Source organism: Pelmatolapia mariae, linkage group LG8 (assembly GCF_036321145.2).
Source record: "Pelmatolapia mariae isolate MD_Pm_ZW linkage group LG8, Pm_UMD_F_2, whole genome shotgun sequence".
NCBI classification, from domain to species: domain Eukaryota; kingdom Metazoa; phylum Chordata; class Actinopteri; order Cichliformes; family Cichlidae; genus Pelmatolapia; species Pelmatolapia mariae.
In genome coordinates this window covers 29107632-29130688 of record NC_086234.1, presented here as the reverse complement: position 1 = coordinate 29130688, position 23057 = coordinate 29107632, and the positions used below count along the sequence as shown (strand labels likewise).

The window sequence follows — 23057 nt, the reverse complement described above, 5'->3', positions numbered from 1 at the left end:
CCTGCAACTGAGCCACAGACCCCACCCTTCCACACAGATCTACTAAAAATCTCATACGAGTCTGAAAGTCTTGTGAATGTGATAATTTGAGAAGTAAGTGATCCAGGACTTTGACACTGATAACATAGGAGTAGTAAAAATCTCGGACAAGTTGGAATCTCAGTGTCCTTGACCTCAAAGTTAGAAGTCAGAGATCAAGTTTTTGGAAAACCTTGCGAATCCGATAACTTGAGAAGAAGGGGATGTAGGATTTTGAAATGCGTACTGTAGGTGTATCTACTAGGACGCTGAGGGGTACCACCACCAGTATTTTTATTTTAATGACAGATGTAGACTGTTTTTTGTCAAATCTGAGTAAACTCCAGTATCTTATTGTGCTTTCACTGTGTCATCTTTAACAGAAAATGTTAGATTATCTGAAGGACAAGAAGGACGTGGGCTTCTTTCAGAGTCTGGCTGGTCTCATGCAGTCATGCAGGTATAAATAAGATTTCCTATTTCAGGGCTGAAGCAAGTATTTGTTGTCATGATGTAGAGGGTCTAACTCTTTGTTGGGTTATGTGAAAAAAAGAGAGATGTGATAAAAGTAGTTTTCCATGCACCAAGACATCTCCACTGCCTTGTATACTGCGTTATGCCATCTTGAGCAGGAGTGAAGATATGTAAGGATACTCTTTGTAAACTTGTAAACCTTCAGCTCTCACTGCCTTAGCAGAGAAGAAAACATGATTCCATTTTGCACATTACCTGTTGAAGTTACTGCACTTTGGCAGACCATTCAGGTCCCTGTAATCATGAACAAACAGATTTAGGAACTGCTTCTGTTTCAGAACCATACTAGATACTGCCCAGCAAAACAGTAGTTACCTTTGCATTACAAGTACATGCTTCACTCTACCGTAGTGCAGTAATTCATATTGTATTAAATTCTAGTTATTGTGTTCTCTTGTACTTTTGTGTGTTATATTTTATATCATTATTTCTGTTATATTTGCCAGCACCTTCTGCAAATTTGGTTGTATTTTGTGCAATGTTATTAATCTAATCTAATCTAGCGGGCAACTTTGTGTGTTCAGCACTTTTGTAAGTTTTTCAAGGAAATGGCAAACTGTACAAACTCTTTTAGCAGGGTTTAAATTATTGTTGTTTCTCTGAAATTATCATCACCATTGATCCAGCAATGAATTTTAGTACAACTTTGCACTGAATAGTTTAAAATTCAGACAACAATATGTACAATATTTCAATAATTTAATTGGCTCTTAAGCATTTTGAGCATTTTGAGCATTCAAGAGTTGGGAGTTCACCTTGTAATCGGAAGGTTGCCGGTTCGAGCCCCTGCTCGGACAGTCTCGGTTGTTGTGTCCTTGGGCAAGACACTTCACCCGTTGCCTACTGGTGGTGGTCAGAGGGCCCGGTGGCACCAGTGTCCGGCAGCCTCGCCTCTGTCAGTGCGCCCCAGGGCAGCTGTGGTTACAGTGTAGCTGCCATCACCAGTGTGTGAATGTGAGACCAATATTCAACATAAACCAGGAATAAAACTGCTGGTCAGAGACTTGCACAGGCAAAGAAAATATGGGATAAATCCACGGAAAAGGAAAACACTCATCAAACAAGGGCAAGGCAAAAACATGAACAGAGCAGAAATGTGATGGATGTAATGATTCACACTATATTTGTCTTTGTTTTAGTGTTCTGGATCTAAATGCATTTGAGAGGCAAAATAAAGCAGAGGGACTGGGAATGGTGACAGAGGAAGGATCAGGTAAGATTCCCCGTGTTTATACCTTTTGGGCTAATTTTGAAAAAATACAAAAACAAAAACCAATATTTATGAAACATCTCTGGAGTTTGACGAGCTTAACTTTCTACTTATTGAAAGCATAGAGAATGTTAATATTAAAATACTTAACTTATCTAGGTCTACTTAAAATATTTAATTAACCTAAAGATGGTTTAAAGCTGTTTTTAAAACAACACAATATTCTGAAATAACCTTCAACACTGTAGAAACATTAAGATTGTAGAGAGCCACCATTTATTTTTCACATCGCTCGTTATAATCAATAAAAAGGTTTTTTGTTTTTTTTCCTGTGTAAATGAGGTGGTAATTCAGTGTTGCTGGTTCGCGTGCATTATCAAGTATGATTTTCTGATGTACAAGCGTGCTGATGATTTGTCTTGTACATCTCTTGTTTGTAAACATTACAAAGACTTTTCAAACCATAAAAATATGTCGCCACTCTTCCCAACTCCATGAAAAAAGTACAGTATTCCTCTTAGTTTGATTTGAATGCAAAGATCATAATTGTCCTTATCAGGTTCTAAAATGATTAAATGCAACCTCAGATGAACAACACGTAACATATTGAATGATGTCATTTATTTAACACACTGTAAGACAAAATGCAGAAGCAGCGTGTGATTATTGGATCTGCAATAACTGACAAGAAATAACCAGAAAAGTCCAGCCATGGCATTTCAATCAGAATGGATTCTGGACTTTGACTGGGCCATTGCAAAACCTTGATAGTTTTGTTTTTTAGCTGTTCTCTTGTAGATTTGCTAATGTACTTTATCATTAACCCGTTGCATTGGCCCTGTTTGGGCTGTCGAACAGAAGGCCTCCCAAATATTTGACTCGAGAATAGTGGTATACAGAGGAGTTCATGTTGTCTGCAAGGTGCGCTGGTCCTGTGGCTGCTAAACAAGCCCCTTCACCACTGTGCCTATAGTAGTTGGTATGAAGCGTTTGTGTCGATATGTTGTTTGGTTTCGCCAGATGTACATTATGGACTGACATCTCCAGTTTGGCCTTGCATGTCTTAAAAACATTCGGCCTCATTTACAACAGTGTGTATTCGGAAATCAGTGATTCATGAATTTTTTGTGCCTGAATTTGTTTGTACTATATGAACATCCACTCCTTAAAATATTGGCAACTATTTTGAGCGTTTCCCACTTGCGAATAGTCTCTGTCACCACTGTTTCCACTGGTGTTTTCTCTTTGGCACTGTGTTAATACAGATATGAAAGCTCCCAACAAACAAACTGCCAAAACTTCAGCTTTTGTAGTCATATTTGACAATGATCAGTTAATAAATTACACTGCCTTAGCAGCACCTGGCTGCTAATTACCCTTAATCCTAAAGATGCTGTTAGTTCTAACATAAATTTACTGTGGTGTATCACATCGTTGAAAAGCTGAGTTTGACTTCTCTAGCCAAAACCAGGCCTTACTACTGTCACACCTGTTTCCAATCAAGAAATCACATAAATAAGACCTCCCTGACAAAGTAGAGTACACCAAAAGATCCTCAAAACCAGATATCATGCTGCCATCCAAGGAAATTTAGGAACAGGTGACAAAAAAGTAATTGAGATCTCTCAGTCTGGAAAAGGAAAAGCCATTTCTTAAACCTGTAGGACTCGAACGAACCACAGTGAGAGCCATTATCGACAGATAGCGAAAACAAGGAACAGTGGCAAACCTTCTCAGGAGTGACCAGCCGACCAAAGTTAACCCAAGACCGCAGCAACAACTCATCTAAGAGGTGACAAAGACCCCAGAACAACCTCCAAAGAACTGTAGGCTTCATTTGCCTCAGTTTGTGTTCATGACTCCATCATAAGAAAGAGACTGGGCAAAAATGGCCTGCATGGCAGAGTTCCAAGACAAAAACCACTGCTGGTAAAAGGAACATAAAGGCTTGTCTCAGTTTTGCCTGAAAACATCTTGATGATTCCCAAGACCTTTGGGAAAATAGTCTGGGGACTGACTGATTAGACAAAAGTTGAACTTTTTAGAAGGTGTGTGTCCCGTTAGATCTGGTGTAAAAGTAACACAGCATTTCACAAAAGAAAGTCATACCAACAGTAAAATATGGTGATGGTAGTGTGATGTTCCAGGGCTGTTTTGCTGCCTCAGGACGGAAGACTTGCTGTGTAAATGGAACCATGAATTCTGTTGTCTACCAAAACATCCTGAAGGAGAATGTCCGGACATATGTTTGTGTCCCCAAGCTGAAGTGCACTTGGGTTCTGCAGCATGACAGTGATCCAAAATACACCAGCAAGTCCACCTCTTAATACTTACAAAGTGGCTTAATGAAAGTCCTGAGCTGAATTCCACTGAGATGCTGTGGCTCATTGCCAGTTTGATAATCTGAAACATCTAAATGTGAAAAACATATAAAAAAAATAGGAGCTCAAGAAGGGGGCAGTTCTTCACACCACTGTATATCCGTGATCTCATTCTTATAGTCACTACCCATAGCTCATGATCATAGGTGAGGGTAGGGATGTAGATCGACCAGTAAGTTCACAAAAGAAATGTAGACCGGCTGGGAAAACTCCCACTCACTCTGAAATATCTGTAGGAGGATGAAGAGCTGGTCCAGTGTTCCACGACCAGTACGAAAACAGCACTGTTCCTCCTGTATCCGAGGTTTGACTAATTAATTAACTTTCCACTACAACACTGTAGACCTTCCCAGAGAGGCTGAGGAGTGTGATCCCCCTGTGGTTGAAGTACACACTCTAGCCCACCTTCTTAAAGCCCCCAGAGGCACATCTGCAGATTTCCATGCAATGCGTCAACCAGGACAACTCAGGGCCTTTAGGAATTTAGGATTCCTAACCACTTTGAGGCAGTCCTTTTCCATGGCCGCGCTGAACTCCTCCCACACATAAGATTTTGCTTCATCTATCACCCAAGACAAAAACAGCTGAAAGGTATGTGGCTCTGCTGGTACCTGTCAGCTGCTTCCAAAGTCCCTAAGGCTACACAAGCCCTGTAGGACTTCTTCAGCTTGATCGCTCCCTTCATCTCCAGCACCCACCATCTGGTTTGGGGATTACCATCATGACAGGTACCAACCACCTTGCTCATCTTAAGATGGATTTCACTCATTTTAAGACCTGATAAGGTTTTTTTTTATGACCTAATTATATAAAGCCTTCAAATTGAAAGGGATGTACTTTCTTCTTCATGACTATGCACACAGAGATACTCACACATTATATATGTATATATATGCACTGCTTAAAGTTAAAGGAACACTTTGAAAACATTGGATCCCAATGGGGTAAAAACCATGCTAGATATCTATACTAATATGAACTGGGTAATGTGTTAGCAATGAAAGGACATTCATTGGAAATGAAACCAATGAAATCAGAGTGAAAAAATAATGTGCGCAGGTTAGTCCATTTTGCTGACATTTCCTTGCAGCAACTCAAACTTGGTAGTTTGTGTGGCCCCCACATGCTTGTATGTATGCCTAACAACATTAGGACATGTTCCTAATGAGATTAAGCACAGTGTCCTGGGGGATCTCCTCCCAGATCAAGACCAGGCCATCAGTGAGCTCCTGGGCCGTTGGAGGTGCAATCTAACAAGGTTGGATGGACTGAATGTAGTACATAGTACAAGTACCTGAGGTATACTGTTGGATTAGGTCTGGTGAACATAGGGGCCTGACTAGTCAGTGGTATCACTTCTTTCATCCTCCACGAACTGCTTGCATACTCTCACCACATGAGGCCATTGTCATGCACCAGGACCCACTGAACGACCATAGCGTCTGACAGGGCCTGACTTCCAATAGGTATCATCCCGATTACCTGTTGGCAGTCAGGGTGCCTATCCTGTTGGTCTGTGTGTTTGTCCATGAATATGCCTTCTCAGACTATCACTGACCCATCACTAAACCATTCATGCTGATGTTACAGGCAGCATAACGTTCTCCACTGCGTCTCCAGACCCTTTCACGTCTGTCACACGTGTCAAGGTTAACTTAATCTCATCTGTGAAAAGCTGAAATGCTGAATGGTGTTACTGGCAGCATAACATATGATTGTTTGGCTGATAAGTTCACACCAGTGACCATTTTGTAGGTCTGGCAGTGCTCAACGTGTTCCTACTGATGGGTTATGGTCCTTTTACAGCGCAGTTCTTCTAGAGTATCTTCTGAAATCTCCTCCATGCTCTTGACTGTGCTAGGAGACACAGCAAATGTTCTGGAAATGGCACATATTAATGTGCATCATGAAGGAGTTGAACTACCTGTCCCCTGCAGGGTCAGCTCTATAAGATAACACCAAAGCAGCTAAACTGATCAACAACACTCTCTGTTACTTAACTCACTATACCATATACCATATACCGTAGGTTAACTGCCTATGTATATATATGTATATGTATATATATATATACATATATATATATATATGTATATATATATATATTAGGGGTGCAACGATACTCGTATCGATATTGAACCGTTCGATACAGTGCTTTCGGTTCGGTATGCATGTGTATCGAACAATACAAAATTTTTAATTAATTTTATCAACTTTTCTTCTGACGATGCTGTCTGTGTTGAGCGCTCAGTGGATCTGCGTTCGACTACTCCGCCTAGGCTGCACTGTCGAGCGCAGATCCACTGAGCGCAGCGCAAGCTAGCAAGACAGAAGCTAAACTTGTTGCAACAAAGCAAATTGAACCTCCCCCACCCTCACTCATATCTGGCCTTTAGAACTATTTTGGTCTTCATGTGAAGTATGACCCTGAAGGTAAGCGCGTCATGGACAAAAGTAAAACAGTATGTCTGATGTGCCGCAATGCTCAATTACATTGGTGGGAAGTACTGCGTTAGCGCAGTTTGCTCGTTAAGGTGTTGACGCCGTCCAGCCCCACGCACGGGGTGATCCGCGGTAGCTCGTTAACGGAGATTTGCCGTGTTGTGGCGTTAACGTCATTTCAGATTAACGCTGACAGCACTAGTGGGAACACAACGAATATGACTGCACATTTACTCCGACATCATCCTAGTGCAAAGACAAGTGGAAGCAGACAAAAACAACAAGCACGCATGCTACAAACTTTACCCGAGTCATTTAGACAGCCGTTAGCACATGATTCTCCTTATGGGGACCTGATATGTTTAATATGCTGCTGAGAGTATACCCCAGAAGAAGCGTATAGTATAGCTTTTATTTTGGAAAGAGCCATTTCTCTGTAATAAACTCTCTTTTTCCAAAGATGAGGGATTTCTCGATCAGATAGATTTATTTTTTTTATTACTTTGTTGTTTCAGCAACATTACATTTAAAAACTGTACTTTTGAGTTAAATTATATATTTTTAATTTTAATAAATGACAAATTAAAAAGGCATGAACATTTTTTGTATCGAAAAAATATCGAACTGTGACACCAAAGTATCGAACCGAACCGTGAATTTTGTGTATCGTTGCACCCCTAATATATATATATATATATATATATATATATATATATATATATATATATATATATATATATATATATATATAAAATAAACTAATTAATTGCAGCCCTTCTCATTTCTAATCCTTTTGTACATTTCGCCCTCTTCACTCTCCCTTCCTTTTCTTTTTTCCTTTTGAATGTTGCACTTGAGACATGAAAGTGGCTGTTTTTGGCCATGCTGCTCTGCCAGTTTTGTGAAATCTGAACCATCTTTTCTTCCTTACCCTCTTTTTCTCTCCATTTACTGGCTGAGATGTGTTCTTTAGTCACTGTATTTGTTCATTGTATGTTAACAAAACTTGAATAACCATGATCTTATAACTGATTTTTTTAGATTTTATGTTTGAACTTATTTTCACCCCAGTATTGTGTCTTAAGCTCATGGTTTGGTTGTATATGTCGTATGTGTGTCTATAAATTGTAACATTTTTAATAGACTAGAAGTGCTTTCATTTTTATCTTTAGTCAGTTTTAAGCAAGCCTTTAACATACCTATGTTATTGCCTTTACACTACCAATTGTTTAAGTTTCATTGTAAGGACATGAAAAGACAAAGAGTTAAGGAACTGTTGGCTGTTATTTATACATTTGTGTTGATGCTATCTGTGATCTACAAACAGTTTATATACAAAGGCACCGCCAGTTGATTTTATTTCTGACAGCATTCTTCCAAGAGCAGTGCAAATATGTGCGTGAGGGAGTAACAGTACACCAGTAGAAAGTGTAAGTGCAGGTTTTACATTTGTGCGTTTCTCTGAAAAAGTATAGTAAGTGAGATCAATGTGGGGAGGCTGGAGGAGAATCTATATTATTCATATAAAAGCATATACATATGTTAGAAATTTTTGTGGTCTTCAGGACTGAGACTCCAGACCATTTATAAATCTAACCCTAAATCTTATGATTGAGCTATTTTATCCATCCAAGAATTTAATCCTGCCATTGTAGCACAAGGTGATTATGTAGAAGTCCATGGGAAAAAAAAAACCTTGGCTCGCATGAGTTAGTAAACAATGTGGAATTGTTTGGCCAGAGAAGTTCACACCAGTAGCGTGCTGGGGGTCAATTTTTAGGTCTCTGGTAGTCCTCATCCTGCTCCTCCTTGCACAAAGAAAAAGAGCCTAGTTTAAGTACAGCTTATAGTTCTGTTTAGAATAAATTCATGTGTTAACGTGTGAACTATTGTTACCCATCAGCCGTAAAAGGCTACGGGGAGGGGGTATTGTCATCACAACACAAAAATCTTGTGAATACAATAAAGACAAAAGTTGTTCTGAATTTGTAGTAAATGCATCTATGGGATCACTTTGAAATCCTAGGTGAGTTATATATACATATATGTATATGTGTGTGTGTGTGTGTGTAAATATATAGATATATATAGGTAGGTAGGTAGATAGATAGATAGATAGATAAGTAGATAAGTACGCAGTGATGTTTCTCACATTTTTTTGTACAAAATACTACAACTTCAGTTTTGATGGTATAGATATGATGGTCAAGATACACTGCTGATTTTTGTGACTAAACAAGCACGTGGATCCCTTCCTAAATGTAAAAGTATGCTAATCACAGTTTCAACACAATGTTGTGTAGCAACCTCTGCTGTGGATTCCAGGGCTGTCTAATTAGCCTGTGGTTCTCCATATAATATAACCACCACCTCCTACGATCTGAAAGAAACATCATGACACAAGAAGGCATTGCTTTGAGACCACCGACAGTCTGCATTGGTGCCTTTGGGTGTTTATGTTCAAGCTGTCGATTTAGACCTGAAATAGCCACAATGAAGTGAACCCTAATACGAAATTTGCAGCTGTCACTGTCAGTTTTCATAGTAACTGAAGGCATCGGCTTAACTTTGTGTTGAACATTGGGGGGGTGGGGTGGGGGGTGGGGGGGTGGGGGTCAAGCTCTCTGTCTAAATGAATGAATAAATCTGGGTAAATTCCCAGATGGTTAAACGTGCAACTATTTTGCTGGTAATAACTGAAATGAGTAAAGAAAATCCTATTTATGCTAGATAATTTATAATTTTATTGGGGGGGGGGGGGGGGGGGGGTATATTGGTTGGGTCTGATTATTGGGGGGTGGGGGGGTGGCTAACCCCCTTGGAAATTATGCCCCTGACTGAAGGAGCACACTGAATTCTACATTCTACCTCTCACTAATTGAGAAAGGAGGCTGAGATTGTCCTTATTTGCAACAAGTGCAACACTAATGAACTCCTGACTTGAAATTTGAAAACTGTACAATTTACATGGCAAACATGGGTGAGAAGAGCTGTTGTGTTTGAGTATGCCTGCTCCTGAACTGGGGCAAATATAAACCAACTGTCCAATAATGTAAGAATTCACATGCCTCTTGTTTGCAGAAGCAAGAATGTAACCATAATGGTGCATGTAATGCATGTCAATGCAAACCATTTTAAAATGGTGTAGGTGTCCATGTTTTAGGAATAAGGAAGTGATTTTCTCCAGATGTGATATGATTTACTGCGTCAGAGCCTGAGCCTTCAGAGAATCTGTGACAAACTCCATTGAACTTTGAGGGCCATTACCTTAATTGGAGAATGTATCCTTTGGAGAGTGTGGTTAACAACCAAGGATTAGAGACCAAGACCTCCCAGCTGAGGTGTTGAAGAAAGAAGAGGATGGGATTGTCAAGGGGGCCGGAGGCCTGTACAAAACTGGACCCAAGTGCGGGACGAAGTGCGGAAGCAGGATAGTTGAACTAAAGTAGTGGTTTTACTTACAAAGGCACAAGGAAAACAAGGAGAGACAAACATAGGAACTTGGCGTGGCCTGATATATAATATAGGGCTTGGTGGGGGGAACACTAGTGGAGGAACAAAACCAAGAACCTTCACTTAACACACAATACAGTACAGGGCAGGTGATCCTAGCACAGCAGCCGGAGGCACGTTACTTAAACGGAGACTGAAGTGGTGCTCACGGAGTGTATTAGAGGGAGAGAGAGAGCAAAGGAATTAGTGGGCGCATGGGTTGGTCCTGGAGCTATAGTTATTGCTGGAATGGAGTGGCTTACTTGGCCAGGATGAGGCTGAGGCTGAGGGGGAAGGCAGAGATCCGAGTGGATGGGTTTGTGTCTAGAGTCTAGCACAGGGGTGGGCAATCTCAGTCCACGAGGGCCGGTGTCCCTGCAGGTTTTAGATCTCACCTTGGGTCAAACACCTGAATCACATGATTAGTTCATTACCAGGCCTCTGGAGAACTTCAGGACATGTTGAGGAGCTAATTTAGCCATTTAAATCAGCTGTGTTGGTTCGAGGACACATCTAAAACCTGCAGGGACACCGGCCCTCGTGGACTGAGATTCCCCACCCCTGGTCTAGCAGGTAAACCGAAGTGATGATGTCGTAGTATAGCGGGTGAGTTGAGCTAGGAGAAAAGACAACAAGGCAAACGTATAAGGAACTTGGATCTTGAGCTTAGCATTAGAGCCTGTTACTAACTTAGGTGAGTTGATGAACTGGTGGCGAGGTGGTAGTGAAGTTGGCCATAAATACCCTCCATTGACTGTCCAGGATTAATCGCAGTTGCGCTGCCCAGGTGAGAGGATGGTAGGCCCGCCCTAAGGTGGTTACAGGAGGCAGGGATCCACACCGGCCACACCCAGCTGCTCACACGGACAATGACAGTACCCCCCCTTCAAGGGATGCCTCCCAGCAGCTGGTTAGCCTCGACGCAACCTGTAACAATCAGAAACAAGAGAGCTGATAAGAATGAAAGACCTGGGAACCCAGGCGTGCTCTTCAGGGCCATGCCCCTCCCAATCCACCAGGTACTGTCGCAACTGACCATGCCAGCGGACGTCCAGGATCCTTCGGACTGTACAGGCCGGATGACCCTGAACAAGCTGGAAGGGTAGAGGGGGGTCGGCCGGAGGGCACTGGCTTTACTCAGGAAAAATGGAAGGTAGGACGGATCTTTATGGCAGCAGGAAGTTTCAGTTTGAGTGTGGATGGAGAGATGACTGTGTCTACCTCATAGGGTCCAATGAAACGGGGTACAAGCTTGCCAGTCACAGACCTGAGAGGTACATCCCTGGTGGAAAGCCATACCTTTTGTCCAGGTGTGTACCTGGGTGCCGGTGTGCGGAGGTGGGCCGCGTAGTACCGCTGGTGGGCAACTGCTTTCTGTAACATTTCCCTCATTCTGCGACAGATGTTGCAGCAGAGTCTTAAGTGGTGTTGCACGGAGGGCACAGGCGAGGTCTGCCTCATCCTCAGGAAACAGGGGTGGTTGATAGCCAAGGGATACCTCAAAAGGTGACAGACCAGTAGAGGAGGAAATGTGTGCATTGTTTGCATACTCCACCCAGGGGAGAAGGCAGCCGGGTTTGTGAGCGCCCACACAACAGAGGTTGATTCCAGTTCTTAATTTAAACGTTCAGTCTGGCCGTTGGTGATGTCTGGAACTTGGGTTTACACGGGCCCCAAGGGCTGTGCAGAATGAATTCCATACCTGAGACACAAACTACGGCCCCCAGTCAGAAGTGATCTCGGACAGGATTCCATGGAGCCTGAATACATGGTCTACCATGAGCTGGGCTGTCTCAGCAGCTGAGGGGAGTTTTTCCAGGGCCACGAAGTGAGCTGACTTGGAGAATCTGTCAATGATAGAGAGGATTACTGATTTCCCAGATGAGGCCAGTAAACCGGTGACAAATTCTAATGCTATGTGAGACCAGGGACGTGAGGGTAAAGTTAAGGGTTTGAGGAGGCCTGCTGTGTCGAGGTTTTGCTGTGGGCACAGGTGGAGCAGGCAGCAACATACTCCTTTACATCCTTTTCTAAGGTCCTCCACCAAAAATGGCGTTATATTAGCAAGATGGTTCTACGACACCCCAGGGTGACCTGAGAACTTAGCAGTGTGGACCCACCTCAGAACCGCAGCCCGAGCTGCCGAGGGGACATACCAGCGACCCAGGGTACCAGACCCCAGATCAGGCTCATCTTGCAGAGCCTGCTGGATGGTCTCGTTAATCTCCCAGATTTCATGGCTAACAACTCCCGGTCTCCTACATTATAATTTTGCTCCGAGAGAGAGAGAAGAGAGAGAGGCAAGAGAAAAAGGTGCATGCCTGTAACTTGGCTTTAGGACCTGAATATTGTGAGAAAACAGCCCCAATCCCTGAATCTGAAGCATCTACCTCTATGGTGAAAGGCATAGTGGAGTTTGGATGAATAGGGGCTGAGGTGAGTAGATGTTCCAGTCTTTTGAAATTGGCCTCAGCCTCTGGGTTCCAGAGAAAAGGTTGTTTTGTGGAGGTGAGAGTGGTGAGGGGTGCAGATACATGGCTATATTTTCATATGAAGCGGTGATAGAAATTGGCTAATCCAAGACAGCGCTTGAGGTGTTTACAGGACGTTGGGGTATTCCGCCATGGCTTGGATCTTGGCGGGGTTCGTCTTCACCTGCCCTTCTGCAAGAACATAACCAAGAAAAGTCACTGAGAGGGAGTGAAATTCACGCTTTTTAGCTTTAACCTAGAGTCGGTTTTTCAGCAGGCGCTGTAGGACGGCTTGGACGTGAACTTGGTGTTCCTCTCTATTCCTGGAAAAGATCAAGATGTCATCCAGATAGACAAGTACAAATTTGTTTAGAAAGTCTTTTAGTACATCATTGATCAGAGCTTGGAATACTTATGGTGTATTTGTGAGTCCAAAAGGCATGACTAAATATTCAAAATGGCCCAGTGGTGTGTTAAAGGCTTTCTTCCATTCTTTCTTCTCCCAGATACGGATTAGATGGTAAGCATTGCAGAGATCTAGTTTTGTGAAAATGGTGGAACTGATTAGCGGGAGGGGCTATTTGTTTTTTATGGTTATTTCATTGAGGCACCTGTAATCTATGCATGGCCGAATGGTCTTATCCTTCTTTTCAACGAAGAAAAGTGTGTGGTGCTGATCACCTTGTCAGATACACATTTTCGAAGATGCACATATTGTGGTCTTCCTGTCAGGTAATTAACAATCCAGGACACGAGAGGCATCCACCTGCGTCGTTGTCAGCTTGTCACTAGGGCTGCCACAAACGATTATTTTGATAGTTGACTAGTCACCGATTATTCTTGCGATTAGTCGACTAATCGGATCATGCATCCTTTGGACGTAAAACGTACAGATTATTGCAGCAGCATGCATCTGCTCTTATATAACTATCATTAGCTTACAGCTTTAAGTGTTTAAGGTATGTGAAAGTAAAAATAAAGACAAGATGATAGTTTATTAAACTTTTAATGAAATTTCAAGTTTGAAGCAAACCAAAAAAATATAACAAAATAGCATTTTGTGCTCAGTCCTCACAACTATACTTAACATACAACAACTATAACTTTGGGACTATATAGTCAGTATAGCAATCTACACGAGATTATTGTTCATAGCCAGGAAAGTTAGCTTTTCTACATGTTCTGCAGAAAGGCTTGCTCTCTTTTGAGAGCAGATGTTCCCTGCTGTGGAGAAGATCCGCTCCGATGGGGTGGAGGTTGCAGGAATGCACAGAAAAGATTTAGCTAGCTTTGATAGTGTGGGGAAACGTCCCTCATTTTCGCTCCACCATTTAAGAGGATCATCCTTTTTAGAAACTGTGGCTTCTTTAAAGTACAGCTGAACTTCACTTCTCACAACTTGGACATCTTGGTCCTCCTTAGATGCTGCTTCCTCATTGTCTCCCTGACTGTCTGTGTCAGACTCAAGGAGGTTATCCAGAGCAGTCTTTTCAGTTCTACCTGAACCATTGTCTGTCTGCACTTTTGCATGCTCATGTGTCCCAGCATTTGCTTCTTTGACAGCAAGCACTTCAACAGTCCCCTGCACTCTGATGACATCTTCAGGAGCCAAAAACTTCAACTTTCTGTATCTGGGGTCCAAGGCAGCTGCGAGAATAACAGGGTTTTCTTTGTCTGCTGAGAAAGTGCATATACTCCCCCATCTCTGTTTTATGCCTTTTTCTGCACTGGCAATGAAAGATTTTCCTGAGCTCGTCTCCAGTTGGCTTTGGTGTACAGCCCGTGTCAGCCCTTTGACCACCTGTGGAAGACCTGAAACCGTTGTGTACTGCTGCCCACTAAGGTAAACAGTAGCAGTCTCAAAAGGTGCCAAACCTTGCTTCAGTTCTTCAAGTAGCGCCCACTGGTCTGGCTTCAAGTCGAAATAGTGTTTCCCCCTTGGCGTTACCTTGGGATCTGAAAGAGTGGCAGTGAGAGGCCAGCGCTGTTCGAGGAGTCTCTCTATCATGTGGAATGTACTATTCCATCTTGTACTGACATCTTGGATCAGTGTATTTTTCTTCACATTCATTTGCTCCTGTTTCATTTTTAGTCTTGTACTAGCTAGCTCGCTTCTCTTAAAGTGCTCCACTAGCTGCCTAGCAGCACCTAGTGCTCTGCTTATGGTGGTGTCTTTGAGAGCAGTATTGACTATGAGCTGGAGTGTGTGTCCAGCACAGCGGATAGAGGCCCATCCATGTTTTTCTTCAAGCAGTCGCATTGCTGCCACTATATTGGAACCACTGTCATGTACTACTGCTTTTATTTTGGCAGGCAAGATCTCAAACTTTGTTAGCACCTCTTCCATCCATGTCACTATATTGGCACCAGTATGCCTCTCCTCAAGGGGCATGGTATCAAGGATGAAGCTCTTCATCTTCCAATCTTCACTCAGGAAATGGCAAGACACACCCAGGTAGGCTTCTGTTGCACGACTGGTCCAGACATCAGCAGTCAGGGTGAAGAAACCTTTGACACCACCAAGAGTCTGCTTTACCTAAAGATATGAGATGATTTGGAACAATAGTAAGCATTAGGGAAATATATTACAGTATATTTTTTTTCAGTTACATCAAATCCAGTTACGTATGTTAAACAACAAACATTCAACATATCAGTAAAAGACAAACAAAAAAACAAAAACAAAACAACTTTCCATTACATGCTTTAACCAAGATTAATTTATTGGTTGCTCAGTCAGCAAGCTCTTAATATTATTTCATCATGAAATGTATTAAATTCTAATACAAATTGCTATTTTGTGTTTGTGGTGTGAGAGAGTGGAGAGAAAGAGAGACCAACCTTCTCAAAGGTAGCATCATATTTCTTTTCCATCAATTTGGTGAAGTGGGATCGGCCTGGTAGGTAGTTATCATGGTAATCTTGGTTGAACTGCTTGATCATCTCTTTGAAACCTTGATCATCAACCATAGACAGGGGTCTCATGTCCGTCACCAACATGTTTAAGATTGATTCAGTCAGGACATCTGCTTGCCGAGGTGTACACGTTGTTGGCTTGGTGACAAAGTCGTCCATTGAAGACGAACGTATTTTTTTACCAGTACTGAAACACAACGTTAACAGCTATTAATATGAGCAATAATAAGTAGTGCTCTCAGCGTTAATCTCGTCGATACGACGTTAATGCGGCAAATCCCCGTTAGCTCGATAACACGGTGCGAGGGCTGCACGGCACTGACTAACGGGGATTTGCCGCGTTAATGCGGTTATGGCGTTAACATCATATTAACGAGATTAACGCTGACAGCACAAATAATTAGCAGCTTGCTGTTTACGATAATGTTAGCAGCCAACTAGCCAATTAGCTTACCGAGACGACTGTACCACTTCGTCGTCGGATGCCACAACGTGCTTCCTTTTTAGATGCTCGTGCATCGCCGTTGTACTGCCATGGAAGGCAAGTTCCATTTTGCAGATTTTGCATTGGACATTCTTTTCTTTTGTTTGGTCAAAATGCTCCCAGACTTTCGAGTTCCGTTGCCGAGTAGCCATGATAACGGAGACTGCTTCTTCTTCTTCGTCCTTGGCGTTTATCCTTGTACACGCAGTGCTGCCATCTTCTGTTTCAGTCCGTTATTACACTCTTAAATCCTACTTGTATTCCTGCACCTTTCAGGATTTTACGGCATTTAAACGATGCGTCGACTATTAAATTAGGCGTCGACGATTTTGATAGTCGACGTAATCGTGACTAGTCGACTAATCGTGGCAGCCCTACTTGTCACCAAGCAGGGTCAGCCTGATGGTGTTGAATGCACTGGAAGTTGAAAAATATGACTCTCACAGTGCTCGCCAGCTGGTTCAGATGGGCGTAGACACAATTGAGCAGATAGATGATGGCATCCTGCGCTATGAGGCAGCACTGGTAAGCAAACTGAAGAGAATCCTTATGTGGCCTCACAATAGGTCGGAGCTGGTCAAGAATGAGTCTTTCCAGGGTCTTCATGATGTGAGAAGTCAGTGCCACAGGCCTGTAATCCTGGGGGCCAGTGGGACGTGGTGTCTTTGGTACAGGAAAGAGGTATGACGTTTTCCACAGCACTGGGACCCTCTGCAGACTCAGACTCACTACCCAGTCTTTGGGTGTCTTATTTCAAGATGTTCAAAATGCAGGCTGCAAAGAGACTTGACAAAGGTGGCCCAACTGAAACCAGGATCACAGAGGGTTTCTGAGCAATGGTTGTGTGGAGTGAAAAGTGTTGCAACACAGTGGTTTAGCTGAAGGAATGTGGCATAAGTCAGAAAACTGTTACCTGACTTTGTTCACTTGCACACTACTTTCCAAGGCCTGTCGGGCTCCAGGGTAAAACATCTTGTCTGGAATTATAGGCAGCTTTTTCCTGCATCTCTCAGATGCCGAGGGGACTAGATAAGCTACACTTACTCTCTTGCCAAGATCAAGTTAGAAACTAGGGATTTACATATCTAGTCAACTAGCTGACTAATTGTTGCTGTTGTTACTAGTTAGTACGAGAGTTAGTTGTTTAATCTAACTGTTAAAATTTTAATTGATGTAAAATGTTTTCATATTATATTAAACGTTGGTTTGTTTTAAGTGTTCTTCATCCTCGCTGTCTGGACTATAACGTGTAATGTTGATAATTCACAATGTGCTGTGCAGCACAGCGGCATGATTCATCATTGAAGAACGTGATTAATGGTTTAAAACACCTTTGTTATTAGTTTTTGACATCTTCCATTAAACAGTTCTCAAATGTAACTTAATATCTTAGTGTTTCTTAGTTTTAGACTACTCAGTTAGTCAACTTTTTTCCCCACACTAACTAAAAACGTAGTTCTTATTAGAAACCTAACGTCTGGAGCAAAGTATCAATCAAGGGTACCAGTAGTAGTAGAGGTATCAGTAGAGTTAACATAAACAACCAACTCATGAAGGTGAGAAGATCAGTATTGCTGGGTGTCAGACCGTTTGATCAGATTGCATGCATCGCCTACGTCGTGCGTGGGACTTTGGTATTATGGCAAATCTTCAGCATGTGAACAATGGATAACCAGGTATTGCACACTTTCTTTGTCAGTCAGCATAAAATAAATTGAACCATATTTTACTTCATTTAAGTAAAAATTGGCCGACCTTGTTATAGAGCAAAGGCTTTGTTTTTCACTGTCTTGACTCGCGCTGAAGGATAACCTATCCCTTAAATTTGAGCTATTAGGGAGAGTCAGTAGCACACTGCTGTAAAGAATGAGTGAGTTGGATTCTTAAAACCAGATAAAACGAAAGCTACAGAGCAACAATTACAAAAAGGGAATGTAACATAGTTATCATTTATTATGTTCTTTGTGTTTTAAAAAAAGGAAACAAAAAAAACATGACTATTCATCAAACTGCTAAATACTATGCCAAAGTGGCATTGTTGTAAAAATGTTTGCATTCCATTATTACTCTTTTCTAGCACGTGTTATATATTATAAGAACGATTTTTTACTCTTTAGGTGTGATAAATAAAACAAAAGTTCTGAAATTTTGGTGGAACTGATCTATCGTGCCCTTCAACAAGTATTATCCAGAGTCCCGATTTTGTCGTTTTTTTGTATATTTGTCATACTTTATGTTTCAGATCATCAAACAGTTTTTACCCCTCAGTGGTAAAAAGGTTAATGGAATATAGTCATCACCCTACTGGACACTCAGCTGTGTGAACGGGATAACTTGAGAATGAGGGAATGTAGGATTTTTAAATTGACACCATGAATGCATTTACTAAAAAGCTCAGACAAGTTTGTATCTTGGTGAACGGAGATCAGGTGACCAGAGGTCAGGTTTTCTGAAATCTCGTCAACACCATAACTCGGGAAAGAGGTCACCTAGGATTTTCAAATTGATGCCATAGGTCTATCTCTTAAAAGAGGTCTAGTTTTTTAACAATACACAGTTTTTAAATGATCTTTCATTTATCAAGCTGTCCACACCTGCCCTTGTTAAATCACGAATTAACTATTATCAATCACATTTTTGGGACGGCTGAGTTTGGTTTATCTGATTACTGTCAGACCTGTGCAATCAAATCATCACTTAATTAGAACCTATGTGACAAAGTGAAGTAGACTAAAAGATCTCACAAAGTATATAATATCATGCCACAATCTAGAAAAAGAAAGAGACTGGGCAAAAACAGCAACCATGGGAGAGTTCCAATGTGGAAAAAGTAACATTTTTGTAAAATTTGAGTGGCATTACATCTCAGCACTCAGGTTATGCAGGATGACAATGATGCTAAAGACACCAGAAGGTCCACCTCTGAATGACTCAAAAACAAAAATAAAGCTGTTGGAGCGGCCTCCACTGTCAAGACTTAAGTCAGATTTAGATGCTTTGGCATGGCCTTAAACAGCCTGTTCATGCTCACAAACCCTGCAGTGTGGCTGAATTTAAATAATTTTGGAAAGAAAAACAGGCCAAAATTCCTCCACAGGGATGTGCAAGAATGATCGCTATTCATCACAAATACATGATTGCAGTTCTTGCTGCCAACCAGTTATAAGGTTGTGCCACCTTTTTACATGAGGCCTGGTGGTTTCGGTAGCTTTTTCCCCCCTTAAAAAATAACATGATTACTTGGGTTATTTTTATTTTGTCGAATATTAGAATTTGTTTGATCTGAAACTTTTAAGTTGAACAAATATGCAAAAAATTAAGAAATTGGGAAGGGGGCAAATACTTGTAACTGTATGTATCTGCACTACAAAAGTAGTGCCCTGGTTTCAGATGTATAAATTTTCTCTCTCAGCTCAGTTCAGTGTGTTTTCTTATTGTATGGATGTATTCTTGTAATGTCATGATAGTGATGTATTAAGTCACTGTAAAGTGTTGCATATTCCTTCTTTTTCTTTCCCATTCCATCGTTCAAAGCAGCATTCTCACCCAGACAGAGCAGTCGGCCTCAGCTATGCCATTTTATTACTACAACAGAAAGCAGTAAGCAACATATTCACAGAATGAAAAGAGCTGAACTCCAGTCCTGACTCTAAAATGCTGCAGTGTAGGGACCAGCCCACCATGAACTGTTGTCACTGCCTACTGCTCATCCAAAAGTGTGTGTGTGTGTGTGTGTGTGTGTGTGTGTGTGTGTGTGTGTGTGTGTGTGTGTGTGTGTGTGTGTGTGTATGTGTGTGTGTGTGTGTGTGTTTTCCATAGCCATACATTTTTCACTAACTGAAAGAAAACACAACAATATTAGCGCCTCCTCTTTTAATACTTCTTCATTCTCCATCTTCTTGTGTGTCTCTCCCTTTCCTATATGTTGTCTGCTTTTGTTTCCTCTGGTGTGACTTTTTTCTGCGTACGTTTGTCTGTTTATATGAATGTGTGTGTGCATTTATGTATGTGCTTGATCATGCCTGTGTTATTGTGTGTACATTTGTGCATACCTCTGTATGTGCTTGTGAAAATGTGTGTCTGTATGTACATGTGTGTAACCTGTATATGGGCGTGTGCGGTGTGTGTGTGTGTGTGTTTCTTTTCTCTGGCCAGGTGAGAAGGTCATGCAGGATGATGAGTTCACTTGTGACCTTTTCCGCTTCCTGCAGCTGCTCTGTGAAGGACACAACTCAGGTGTGCATAAGTTCTCTACAGTGAATTTCACAGAAAAAAGGCTGAACATTTTAATTTGTGAAAATTTACCAGTACTCTCACAAAAACATTTCCACTGTTTATGGCTAGATCGTTAATGGGTTGAACCATGCTTTTAAAGAATAGTAGATACCTTAATGCTTAATGTGATTTTATACATGTCAATTACTACTGGTTATTATGGATGGACTTGTAGTAGAACCAACTGTGATTTCTAAGACATAGCATGGGGCAAAGTATGACATAGATTTGAACTGTGAGACATCCTGTATTTATTCAGTTGAACACATTCCACGCAGAATTTTATGGTATCTTATTTCAGACTTTCAGAACTACTTGAGGACTCAAACGGGGAACAACACAACTGTTAACATCATTATCTCCACTGTTGACTACCTTCTAAGAGTTCAGGTCAGCTTCTTTTACTCACTACTGACAAACATTTCTCATACAGTTTAGACTAAAATAAAAAAGAGGGAATACTGACCACTTTCCTAAAGAACAACACCCTCACTCTGGCCCGCAAAGGAAAAATGCAGGAACGATCCATCTCATCAGCACACTTTCTGCACTCACTGCCATAGAACTGAACCACACAGCTAAAGTCACAGAAAGACGGGTAAAGCTATTGAAATACAGCAGACTGTGAAAGTGTCTGCCTTTTATGTCTCCATTTCATTGAATTGGAAGGTCTTTCTTTAAGGTTCAGTGAGTTCATCTGATTTTGAGAAAGAATGTTTAGATGGTGTAAATGGTCATTACAAAAAAATACATGTTGTAGAGGTAAACAATATTTTGGTAGCTGTTTTGATTATATGTTATGAGGGTTAATGCCAATAAATGACTTTTATAACTTGTGCTTAGATAGCAGCTCAGCTGATAACATACTACAAACAAGTTATTGACTCTTGTGAGTTCAGTGTAATTGGTAAAACTATTACTTAGTTTATTTAGCTAAAAATGTAATGTTTTAATTAATATTATTATTATGATTTCCTTTTATTTCTCTTTTGAATACTACTGCTGCTACTTTGCCACAAATAAAAATCAAAATAGCCCTCTCATATTTCTTCTTATCCTCCTGCTTCATTCTCCTCCAGGAGTCCATCAGTGATTTCTACTGGTATTATTCTGGGAAAGATGTGATTGATGAGCAGGGCCAATTTCTCCAAGGCAATAAATGTGGCCAAGCAGGTTTTCAATACCCTCACTGAGTACATCCAGGTAAGGGCATACAATACAGTCACCAGTGTTAAAATGAACATGAAACATTACATGTATAAAGGCTAATTTCAGTGAGGGTCAAAAATTGTCTATATTTAACGTTTTTCTTGCTGGATTTAAGAAATAAGTGTTTAGAGCCTGTTTAGCGCCATCTTGTGCCAGTACAAAACATGATGTCACTTGGTTGGTTTAATGCTAACAGGCTTATCTCAGTTTCTGTTAGCTAATTAGTGACAAAACTCATACCGCAGAAACATTAAAACGATAAAGCAGCCAAAGGGGATCACTTTACCTTGGTTGGAAAGCTGGAGTACCTCAAGGCTCCATACTTAGACCACTTTTATTTTCTTTACATTTTAATTACTAACCCAATGTCTGTCATAACATCAATACCCAGCTGTATGCAGATAATTCTGTTATTTTTACATAGACAAAGTCCAATATGGAAGTTTATAAAAAACCCACAAGAGTGATGAACTGTATTCATGAGTGGCTTACTAAGTCATGTCTATTATTTAATTAACTGCTTTTCTCAAAGCTGATTTTCTCAAAATGACCAACATCAAAATTATTCTCTAATGTTATTCTGAAAGGAGAATTTCAGATTAAACATGCATTTAAATATCTTTGTGTTATTATAGATTCCAACTAAGCACATATCTAAAATCATTCATTTTAACCAACACAATGTGGAACAAATCAGAAAATGCAGCTAGGGTGCTTCTCTATTCTATGATTTGTTTCTCATATAGAAACAGTTTTTCTAATTGGCCCTTTTCCTTCCATCATTGTCTCAGACTTCAGAAGTGCTTCAGAAAAATGGCCTTTTGGCTAATTCATATTTATATTCATATGTTCATCTTAATATGCACAGTCCCATTTAAACAAATAAATTTAAAAAAATTAAAAAATACACGTAGTCATTCATGTCCACTTTAAATCACTACTATACAGTCATGTTATAGGTACTAAGTCATAGAGTTTATAGTTTGTTTTTATTTTTGTTTTTTACTGTAGTGACAGCTGTTGCTTAATTAGAAGTAAAAATTTGGAAAACAAGCAGACTGATAAACCTACGATGATCTTCCCAGCATTGGGGCAGTAATGGGAGCCAGTGATCTGTAAAAATAAATAATACAGTTTCATATTATGTCCAATAAAATGGACAGTTTTAAAGTCACATTCATTTCGTGAAAAAGCTTCATTTGAGTCATTTTCTGAGGTTGGGTTAGAGTACTGTACAAAGAATTAAAACATGTAATATGGCTGAAAGCAACAGCAGTATGAGTATGTGTGAAAGGAGACACTGCAGAGTAATATAGTATTAGAAGTGTGTAAGCACTTTGGTCAGTAAGATTGGAAGATAGCTACTAAATTAAAAGTCTAGCTCATTTGAAGCCTGGAAAAATGCCAATTGTCAGCTCATCAATATTGCAACTCTATCATTAAGACAGGGATTATGATGGATTTTAATCAAGTATTTGATTAAATTAATTATTACGAGTTTTTATCCTTTCCACTGCAGCTTTGGTGTTTAATAATTCATGAGCAAGCAAAAAAAAGTAAAAAAAAAAGTAAAACATAGGCTTAGACTACGTGCATATTTGATATAAGGTCAAAAAATACAAATA

General features: G+C 40.8%; 1 protein-coding gene across 1 annotated transcript; it reads left to right on the top strand.

Moving 5' to 3' along the window:
* Nucleotides 1-325: 325 nt before the first annotated feature.
* On the top strand, nt 326-21416 carry LOC134633003 (ryanodine receptor 2-like). The gene is made up of 5 exons (XM_063481874.1): nt 326-478; nt 1692-1765; nt 20104-20184; nt 20525-20613; nt 21303-21416. The coding sequence occupies exons 1-5, from the start codon at nt 405-407 to the stop codon at nt 21414-21416; spliced, it is 432 nt and encodes a 143-aa protein (XP_063337944.1). The 5' UTR covers nt 326-404.
* Nucleotides 21417-23057: the final 1641 nt, after the last annotated feature.